Source organism: Atta cephalotes (assembly GCF_000143395.1).
Source record: "Atta cephalotes unplaced genomic scaffold scaffold00001, whole genome shotgun sequence".
NCBI classification, from domain to species: Eukaryota; Metazoa; Arthropoda; class Insecta; order Hymenoptera; family Formicidae; genus Atta; species Atta cephalotes.
The window spans coordinates 1582526-1593971 of record NW_012130065.1 but is presented as its reverse complement, the minus strand read 5'-3'; the positions used below and the strand labels follow the sequence as shown (position 1 = coordinate 1593971).

Sequence of the window (11446 nt, the reverse complement as noted above, 5' to 3'; positions counted from 1 at the left end):
AATCAAGCACATCGTTAAGAAACAACTGAAACTTACAACGCCAAGAAAACAAACTTTATCTCTTCCAGTTTTCTCGTTCATTCCCGTCGAAACATATTTATATTTTTATGTTCCTTTAATACACTCTGACTGAAGATTGGGGCTCACTTTGTCTGCACAAAGTTCGCCTCAGAGAGATTAGCGACGAGATGGAGAGATGATAGAATCCACGGTTGGTCGTTTAAACGTCCACGTTAAGATTTAACGAGCAATTCGCAAAGACCATTTAAGCAGATTAATATTGCACAGGATGGTAATCGTCTTACCAGGTTGGTCGGACTCCTCGACCGGTTTCGGTTGGAAGAGTTCCTTGAAGTGTGGCTTACAGTAGAGTTTACTCTCGTGGCTCTCATAATTGTCCACATTGAGCTGCTTACTACACTGCACGCACCGGAAGCAATTCTTGTGCCAGACCAGACCCTCGGCCTTTGTCTGCTCCATTTGGAACACGACCTTGCCACAGCTGCGACAGTTCGTATTCGCATCGGCATTCTGACCCACCTGCAATGCACCAGTGCGCCAATTAATTAGCACCTTCACAACTTTCACTCTCCCCTACAAACGAGAGGACGATCTCTAGGTATTCGATTCGATTCAATTAATACACGCGTATTAAAGTCCCATACTTGGAATTTAACGCTAATTAATCATTCAAAAAATAATAATTTTATATTAAAGCGAGTTTAATTTAGGAAAGATTTTATTTTCGAATGTAGAATAATATCGAAGGGATTAGTTACACGCAAATTGTTCTACATTTATTTCGTTTCAAACTACTTCTAAGTATGACTACAAATTACGATTGTAAAATAAAAATTGTAGCAACAAGTGTTTTAAATTTAATATAAAATAAATAATAAACACTTACTGCATTCAGCTGCTGTTGGACTTTTCCCGCATCAACCGAACGCACATGAAGAACTTTCTTGCTAAGAGCGTCGAATTTATTAAAGCTCGATTTCTGTAAATATAAACGGCAGTAGTATTAGATAATAAGCACTACAGTCAAGAAGTTTAGAAAGAAGAAAAAAATAAAAAAAAGACCCGAAAATACGTTCCACAGGCATTTATTTTTTTCTAGCATTATTAACGAAGCAAGAAAATTTTTCAGCATACCTTTATTATTGTCAAAATAAAATGCAAGCAGAAATAAAAGAAAAAATAAGCAGATTCAAACAAGTCATCATCGCGCAATTGGAAACTGTACGTGTAAAATTATTAAATGATTACCAATTTATTCGCATATATGATTGAAATATTCAATTTGTAATAATTGTAAAAAAGAAGATAATATTGTTATGTAATTATGTAATAACACAATACTATAAACTCCATTTCTATATTACAATTTCTGATTTGCACGAGGATGACATTTATTTTTCGAGGAAAGATCGTACAAAGGTCTGAAAACGGATAAAATCAATCGCAAGCTAAACAAGCGAAGCATATATTTTTATCTTTTCTTAAGAACAATAAAAGCAATAAAAAAAAGAGGAAAAAATTCGGGTTGTACCTCTGTACGAACCGACCTTATCATGCTAAGGTTATATCTCTCTTTTCCTCATCGGAGATCTTACCTCGAGCTTCGGCTTCTCGCATGCTCGATCCTTGTCCTTACCCTCGTTCGTTAAACTTGCCAAACTACAATAGGAAGCCCTCTGTCTCCCCGGGGGTTGATTTCAGTGATTGTCAATTTAGGGTTTCACATGCCGGGAAGAGGTCGCGCAACAATGAGAAGAAATGGACCGCGCGTTAGTATGATTTGGTGTAAAAAGAGACACAGGCGGATAAGATACACGGTAAGCCGATTACTGTGTCTCAGAACGCAGCAGTTAGCAGATTTGCAACATTCCGCAGTGTTATGGTGTCATCGAACATCACGGTCGGAAATTTCAAAATTGCGATTTACGCATTGGCAGAAATATCCCTTACGCGGTTGAGGACGAACGTGCGTTCTCGGAGACAACGCAACGATGCCTCAGGCTAATATTTACTTTCGAGAGTATCAATTTGTTCCTTTTTCCAAGCCAACATTCTGTCGTACATTCAATAAAATGCATTATGTTCTTGAGATGAACGTATACAGGAGAAAACGATTTTCCACGAAGAATCGTCGATGGATCTTTAATATTGCGGCTTAATATTAGACATCTGCTATACGAAGCATCGCATTGCTAATCTTTTCCTAATGCAATTGAATATTGTATTCGCAGCCTGTTTCTCGCGTTGAATTATTTACGATTTCTTGTGTAAAGAAAAAAAAAAAGAAATCTTTTTTTTTTTCCGTGGCAAGCAAGAAAATAAGCTACTTTTGACTCGTATGGTGTACGTGTGAGGCGTTTTAATCGCTGATCGAAGCTGTGCCAACTGCTGCGTCTGATGACCAAGGAAAAGGGGAACGAACAAAACGAACGGACAAAGAACAACATTGGAAGTAGCGCAGAATTACCGTTCAATCACGTCGGACGATCACTTTGCGTCACGAATTCACTCTTTATCTCAAATTGGCTTTGCTTCGGCATCATACGTTATTAAATGTATCATGGTGCATTCCTCGGTAAAATAATCGCAAACTTTTAGTTGGTCTACATTATCAATCTTCTGACGCAAGTACTTTATTAACGCTTTTAAAAATATATTTTTATACGATGTATAATGTTAACAATCAAGTTATTATGCTGTATTACGTTCTCTCTTTTCTTAATTATTGGAATAAAAGGAATTTTAAATTAAACATTATCAGTTATGTAATTTTTAAGTATGAATAAAGAAAAGACTCATTAAAATGGAAAGTGCCACACTTTAGACGCCGTTATTTCAATTCTTGAATTTTAATTTAATTTAAAAATGTAAACATCTCGCGTTTATTATTCTTTAAAATTTTTAAAGTAAATCTCACTCTAAAGAGTGAAATTTCACTGTTCAAAGAATGAACATTGAGTTATTCTTTATTATAAGACTGGCTCAATTTTCACTCTTTAAAGTAAGATTCTATTTAAAGAATTCATAAAGAATAATATTTATTTATTACATGCTTATTATTTTTTTTATTTGTTTTATTTCAAAAGCGATTATAAAATTAGCTTGTTTTAATTTCGCACATTTAAAATAAAAGTAATGGCTGACGTTTCTTTGCAACGTTTAACGAGTGTTCTGATCTCGATTAACTAATTCACGGTTCACGAGGAAGGTCGACCCGTTTTTCCCACTTTTCTCTCCGCATTTGCGAAAAAGCACACGAAATTCCGACAGAATGCATAGGTATTCTAGATGGTGTCTTCTCATCGGGAGGTGAGCTTCACATCAAAATCCCGATAACCGCGTGACCGATAATACGGGGCAAAAAACTTGTAATCGACATCCGGACCCTGCGTTTCCCCGTAATCGGCTGAAGTAGGGCAAATAAGTAGTCTGTTATTATCAAGTCGGCCCTTCCATAAATGGAGAGACGGCATTCGCAGCGTGACGGTAAACTACTCCGGCATACGTGCGGCGAGTTCTCGGAATGCATAGCGGTGTACTTGACCGAGCATTTATTCCGGAGAATATTTATCCGAATATTTTTACAAAGATCTTTTTATGCTATTCTTCTTCATTAAATTATTCCAAAAAAAATTGTCATTTGTATGAGGATTTTCAGCAATGTGAACGTTCGAATACAACGTTCAAGCTACGGATGTTGCGTTCGCTTCGCTTTAAATATTCGCAATTAATGCAAGCGCGGTAAATGCGTAATCAGCCGCCTCCAAGTACCGTAGGATAGAACGATTACACGCCCACGCGAGAGGTTCTATAGATCGTTACTCCCGAGTAGAAATTACCGATTGTGAACTTTGATAAAGTTCTAGTTTCATTAGACTGAGTTCGCGCTTTATTCCATTCGCTCTAACGTTATTCCATTCGCTCGACTGACTTCAATGTTGTTCGTGTCGTTTACGAGAGGTACTTACGAGGGCCTTGACCGATACCCTGGCGAAGACGGGTGCGTCTCTGGTAAACCGCGAGTAACCCTGCTCGCATACTCTCAGATCACCCATAGACCTCGCCTTCTACGATCGGGGCGAGAGCATCAACGAGAATACAAATTAGCGGTGAGTCGTTTCGAGAGACGCGAGCTCTGTGAAATATTGATCGCAAACGATAATGGAGCCGTCTCACCAAATAAGATTTCATAATCGTTAAACGTTTTTTAAAATTGCCAAAAATATTTCATATTGCAAAAAAATATAAAAATTTCAAATTTTGATGATATCTCATTATTTTATTTTAATTGCCACGAGACCTCGTAACATTATTTGATATGACGTTAATTAAGATAACGAAATTATGCTTTGTTGGAAATAAATTTTATTATCTCGCGAAAAAGATAAAAATACTTTTTATAAAGATATAATTGCTCAGAAAACAATTGTGCTATTATTAGAAATTTGTGTCACAGAACTCGCGCTCTAGACTATTAGTATATTATCAGGATGTTTATTTGCTTGGAATTTACGTAATATTGTCGCCACATTATAAAGCAAATGTCGAAAATGATTCATGCAACAACAAAAGTTACACAATGCATTTTTCATTCCTGTCATACGCCGGAAATTAATTTGCAACATCGTTAATAAGCATTCGCATGCTTGCAAATTTTGTCTAACAGTAATCGATCCCTTCTTACTTTATTATCATAATAAAAATCATATAAATAAATAAAAAACACCAATTATTAAAATTTGCAAAATATTACGAAGTATAAATGAAAATTTATTCAAGTACACACACTCAGTAAAAAATTCTTCATGCATGAACATGTATAAATATGTATAAATATACGTAAACACGCATAAATATTCATAAATATGTATAATTACATATGAAATATGTCCATACATGTTCATATATTTTTTCCTTTTGTAAATTTTTTTTTAGTGTAATAAAAATAATAATAGTAATGTGAAAAAAAAATAATTAAAAAAGTAATTTTCGCATTATTTGTTTTAAAAAAACAATCAAATTTGTAGAAATGTAAAAAAATTATTTATGTATAATTAAATATAAAATTATGCATAATTATGTATGAGCAATTTTTTTTTACATTTTTCCAAACTTGTTTTTTTCTAAAACAAAAACTGCGAAAATCTCTTTATTACTTTTTATTATGTTCACATTTCTATTATTATTTCTATTACACTAAAAATTAATTTTACAAAAGGAAAAAGGATGTATAAACATGTAGTATACACATATTTTACGTACATATAATTATACATGTTTATGAATATTTATGCGTGTTTATGTTTATACATATTTATACATATTCATGCATGAAAAATTTGTTACCGCATTTATCAGGAAAACGCGGCTGCTTCAGATAATTATCATAAAAAAATAATCTTCTTTTCTAAAAGAATCTTATTATCTTCTTAAATATAACTTTAAGATTATTATCTCTCATTGAAAAAAGATTTTATGAAAAAAGATTGCTAATTTAAATAATTTAAATTAGCCAAAATTTGCATGGCTGATGTTATAACATCACTTTCAATTACATTCGACCAGGACAAAAAACAAACACGAGACATTCGCGATACGTGTTTGGATGAATTAATACAATATACAAACCTCTTCAATTTCCATCGCATGGTTCGCTTTCCCAAAAGTTGCCTGATCGCCGTCACTCATGTTCGAGATGTCGCCAAAGCTGCGACACTGTTAGTGACAAAATATGTATCTGACAAATGTATCACATATGCTATTAACGAAGCAGATTTGTAGCGAAAGCGTACATTAATTAAACCGATATCCTGTCGAACGAGAAAATTGGCCTTTTCAATTTTATGGAGAAAAGACTATTATCGTCATGACGGAGTAATTGGCGACACTATCTAGTGTGTCTTCTTCATATGTCTCCTTTCATTGCAAACGCGATCATGCCGGCTACATGGTTGTTACTTACTAATTGCTTGATGGACACGCCAGTCGCTATCCGCTCCCTGCACAACTTCTCCTGATCACTACGACTTGTCTCCGAGACATAGTTCTGTGTCTGCATGCGCAAAAAGAAGAACAAAAATGCAGGCGGATCAATATACATGCAACAACAAACATGTACGTTCAGGACGCAGCCTACGCGGTCACGAAATAACAATTACGCAAACTACAAATTTCGCTGAATATTTATATTATTTAATTACATATTAAATGTATCGATCTTCACACGTATAATTCGCTCGAACTTACTTCAAAAGAAAAAATATATTTCTTTACTTTGTGAAAGAATTATACGATATGCTCGTTATATCAACCCCATTATGCTTGCATGGGTAAATTTTAACATTCACTGGATCACGCTCGTGTGAGGGCAAAATTACACATGCAATTCCTGAAAGTAACAACGTAATTTCGTCGGCAGGTTTAATCAAACAACATAGGTAACTTTTAATTGCTTAATAGAGTAATTTTACGTCTACTGCGCCCGCCGTTAATTATTTAAAGCTCATGTTAGCCGTTCTTTCATATCTAGTAAATCACTTGGTGAGTGGCCGGGGTCAGGAAATCTCTATTCGCGCGCCTATTCATCTCGTCGACTAAGAAACAAAGCTAGAAAATAGTACTTGCATCTCGCATAAATGCAACGCGTGAATGGCTCGTCGCTGGGAAACAGCTGTGCCGAGAGAAGTCAGGAAAACGAGAGGAAAAAGGAATGTCTGAGAATAGAGAGCGTTCCGCAAGATCTGCCTTAAATGTCAAAAGTGCTCTTTACGATGAATTCTATGTTAATTCTCTAATAATTTGAACGTAAGCTATCTCATACTTAAGATTAATTTCTAAGACGCGTAATATCCATTAATAAAATTAGATCGACACTTGTAAGAGCTGAGGATTAAATTATATTTCTGACTGTAATTATTGGCGTGTGTAATTTGCAGTTAATTCTCAGATACGTACGCTTCAGCGCAACTTACCAGTGACTTAACATTGACGTTCGATAAATCGTCCTTGGCGGAAAAATCGATCATCTCCGAATGCGATCGCTGAGTGCCCGTATGCATGCTTGCGTCTTGTAAGCTACAGTTCTGATGGAAAAACAAAAGAAACACGAACACACTGAGCATGCAACTGCATGAGAGATTAATAAGCTGCGTCTACTTGCTAACTTGCGCCGAGCCGTTAGTCGAGTACGATAATCAAAGATAGAAATAATTAATTATTACACGCTCCACGTTTTTCGAGTCTACGTTTCGTTTATGACACATTCTTCACAATTCAATTTTTATTGAGTCGTCCGAAAAGTTCGTGCCGCAAAAGATTTAAATTTAATAAATGAAATTAAAAATTTAAATCTTCTGCGTTTCAATTTTCCTTCAAAATCGGCACGAACTTTCCGGACAACCCAATAGAAATACAATCACTTTAATATCCCTTTATATCCCTCTAAATCATGCTTAAGTTTCCTTAATAAATTATAAACTTTTCTTAACTTTTATTTTTTATTCATTTTTACAATGTGACCACTTAATATTGGACTTTATCTTTAATACTAACTGTGTTGCTGTACGTTTTATACTATGCCAGTTTATGATATTTTAAATTATTAATTATCTTTCGCGTACCTCCTTTTGATGTATTTTTTTCAATATTTATATGTATTATACAAAAAGCTTTCATTAGCAAATTTTTTTACCTTGCATTTATAGACATAAGCTTCTTTTAAAAAAATATATAAATAATTTGCTACACAATTTCGTCCGCACAGACATTCGCACAGACATAATTAGATGATATCATATAAAATTAACTCATGAAAAAAAGAGATACATTACACATAAGTATAATCTATATTTTTTAATAAAAAATATAAATGTCATAATTGATATGATAACAGCACAAATATTTTTTTTCTTCGTTTAACTAATCAAAATGTTAAATATGTTATTTAATAAAGTAATATATCGTCTAATTATTTTCTTTTCTACCGATGTTAACATCATACATGATTTTTGTAACGGAAGTAAGCTGCTCCACTGCAGCTTGACTGTAATTGCGCGCAGAGGACGAGTCCCGCAAAAAGGAAACGTCGCAATCTCGATCGATATCGTCCGCGCTCTACTTAATAGCGCTCCGATATCTGTCGCGATTGCGTATCAGATCCCTGATTCTAAGAAGCGTCAGACGGTAGAAAACTCGCTCCTATCTGTGCCGACGAAATCCGGAAAAGCCAGCGAGCCGACGCATGCAGATGCGATACCAAAAGCGCGAGCTTCCGGTTTTCACCGGCGCGACTGCGCCAGTGGCGAGTTTTACCAGGTAAAGTGATAATTAGCGTGATAACGGTTCCACGCACGGTGATTTCGTACTCGCGCATCTCGCACATGTCGGAGAACCGCCCTCAATTATATCTCTCGAGAATAGCGGCCGGTATGACCAGCGTTTACTTGATGAAAAATTGCGTTGACATATATATGTCTTGTCAATAATCAATACAGAACGTAGCGAATTAGTAGATACAATATAGTCGAGTGACACAGCATGTCCCAGAACAATCGTGGTTTTTGTTCATTCACCGATCCTTTTACCAATCTGATAAATCGTTCAACGAAAATGCCGATAAACCGATAATAACGACAAGGCTTTTACAGTGGATGCATAGAAGTCTGATTTTTTTCGATTAATATCACGTGAAGTTTAATTCGACAGAATTTTCTGATTTGATATCCTATCAAATTTTCATTCGGGCAAGATTGCCACGCTACGATGATTAGAGAACACGTACCGGTGAAAGGATAGCTGCGGGACATCCCGTGCACACGTGCGCGTCTATCAAAACGATTTATAACTCACCACGGAGATGTTCTCCTTCTCGAGATCGCTCTTCTTGCTCTTCTTGGTTTTCTTTGTGCGCGGCGTAAGGTTTGGCGAGGTGGCATCGTTACCAGCAACGCCCTCGATCTTCTTCTTCTTCGTTTTGGTTCCACCTTTTGAGGAGGTCACCACGGTGGAACTCGTGGTCACCGTTTCCTCGCGGCTTTCGCTCTACGATGAAAAAAAGAAAAGAGACACGTACATTATATTTGAAACGTTTGGAATAATTTTTTCAACGACTCTAACGTGGAGATTTCTCGAGCGATTAAAGTAGACATTTGGTTTACTTCTTTATGATTAAATGTTTCTTCCGCGATCTGATGTAGGCGGACACGCGGTCTTCAAGAAAGGAATAGACTTGGAAGAACTAGATTTAGCATACGCCATTGTGCCGCTAAGATTCAATAGTCTTCACTGCGCTCGCCGAGATAGGTGAAACGCGGTCTCGCGATCCGACGCGGAAGTTTACATTCGCCTAACAAACGTGATTTGCAAGCAATAATATCGATTTCACGGTGTGGTAACGCAATATTCCCGTTGAATGTAAAAGTACATGGCAGTGAAAAGAGTAACATTAGCGTGCGCATTACGTTATTTTCGCCTGCTTTTGACGTTCAGCCGATGTTCTTCTCTATGAAAGATAAATCTTCGTCTTTTCACGCGCAGAAGAATTTTTCTGAAATATATTTCCTATTCGACGCGCATAAAATCTCGGTCTTAAACTATTACGGATTAAACGTATGAAAAACGAAAGCTGAATTGACGTCAACCAGAAAGAGAATACGCACTGGAGAATAAATTAAATTTCATGATTTTTGCTAAGAGCGTAGCCAATTTCATGATGAAAAATTAAACGTTTTCTTTACCAGATTATAGCTCCGAAATTCGTTCTGACATAAATTCATATATCACGCACTTTATTTTCGTTTCATTTCCGACGATTTGATTCATTCTCGTTTTACGTGAGCGTGTATAACGCGATCGACACATTAGTTAAGCAAGACGGAATATTTGTTTAACCACACGGCTTCACGAGCGAAACTAGTCCGATATCGTACAGCGCAATTAAAACGTCATTTGTCTACGTGATTCTCAACTCATAATTGTCCGGCTGGTAATAATCTTCGCTTTTTTACGATAACACGATATGAGGAGTAATTACCAAACGGAGTAATTACCAAAAGAATGCGAGATAAGAATGCAAACAAAGATGGAGAATTATAAAAATTGGGATTATAGATTAGAGAAAAAAAAAAACGTGTCCTCATTTGGCTTCAGTGCCGTCGAAACACGAAAGCAACGGCTTGTTCAGACGCGGGTATTAGAAACGACTGATAAGAGCGTCAAGTTTTCATGGCTCCAACGATTTATACACGATGGCGTAATTGCCCGACAGCTATGGCCGTCCGACAAGGAAGATTTTCGATAAGCCGCACGCGCGGAAAGCAATACTCCGGAACGGAGTATGAGCCATGCGAGCGTAACGTAAAACGCGACATAATCTGCGTACCGACACAATCTCAACCGCGACGTTTGACTATTAATTATCCAGTATCGAGAAATTGGCAAGAGACGCGATTACGTCATTATTCAAAATTAACAAATATAAACGATAAGATAAGAGATATAAAGGCAGAATATGCTGCATAATTTTTAAGTAAAACGCTCCATATATCAAAAATATTTTAATTACAGGAATCCTTTTAACAAATGTCTACTGATAAACTCTTGTTTAACAAAGAAATGGAGAATAATTATGATAATTCGACTAAACTATTGTTTTCTTAGCGAGGTTTTCTTATTTAAAATATTTAACAATAAAGAAATTTAAAGCGACTTTGAGAGAAACCACATGATGAAACATGCTCTGCAAACTGTCACTTTAGAATAATCCTGGCACACTTCCCAACACTTCCCAATTCTTTCTCAAAGTCCTTCCGAACAATTGGAGCAACAATTTCCCTGCGACCACCAGTTTACGGTACTCTACTTATACTTATACACTCTCTATTTGAAGCACAAAAGCGAAGTTTCGAATTTACGCTATCTCGATTACTCGTCTCGTCTCGAGAAACCGGAAGACAATCGCTTCTCCACGGTCGCTGAGAACTTTCACGTGAAAGCAATATCGATCACATCATCATCAGTTCACAACTTATATCACCTTGAACACACAATTTGGTTTCTTTCTTCTTTGGACTAATGCTGGTCCAAGCAACTTCTAGCATCGACACCAGCCACGCATTCAGAATGACGAACGCGCGTCCACCTTGGCAACGGGGTCGACGAAAGCCAACGAAGGACAGAAGGAGAAAGAAAGAGCGGTCAGAGCTGAGTTTCAAGCGCAAATGAGATGGCTGGTAACTGAAGCGAGAGTGGGAGCAAGCTAGAAAGAAAGAGAAAGAGATAGAAAAAAAGGAGAGAGAGAGAGAGAGAGAGAGAGAGAGAGAGAGAGAGAGAGAGAGAGAGAGACAAAGAAGAATAACAAGAAGAAGAAACGTAAAAGGAAAAAAGGAACGAAGTTAGTTTACGTTACGTTAACCGTAACCGTACCGGT

General features: G+C 36.5%; 1 protein-coding gene across 1 annotated transcript in view; it reads right to left on the bottom strand.

Annotated features, from left to right (window-relative positions):
* LOC105617163 overlaps positions 1-11446 on the bottom strand; it is a 37072-nt gene that overhangs the window by 20993 nt on the left and 4633 nt on the right. The window contains exons 2-9 of the mRNA XM_012198765.1: positions 8869-9060; positions 6993-7103; positions 5984-6073; positions 5650-5736; positions 3990-4088; positions 1617-1697; positions 908-1000; positions 306-540 (exon numbers count right to left, since the gene is read on the bottom strand). Coding sequence (XP_012054155.1) covers positions 306-540; positions 908-1000; positions 1617-1697; positions 3990-4088; positions 5650-5736; positions 5984-6073; positions 6993-7103; positions 8869-9060 — 988 coding nt within the window. The remainder of the gene's footprint in view (positions 1-305; positions 541-907; positions 1001-1616; positions 1698-3989; positions 4089-5649; positions 5737-5983; positions 6074-6992; positions 7104-8868; positions 9061-11446) is intronic.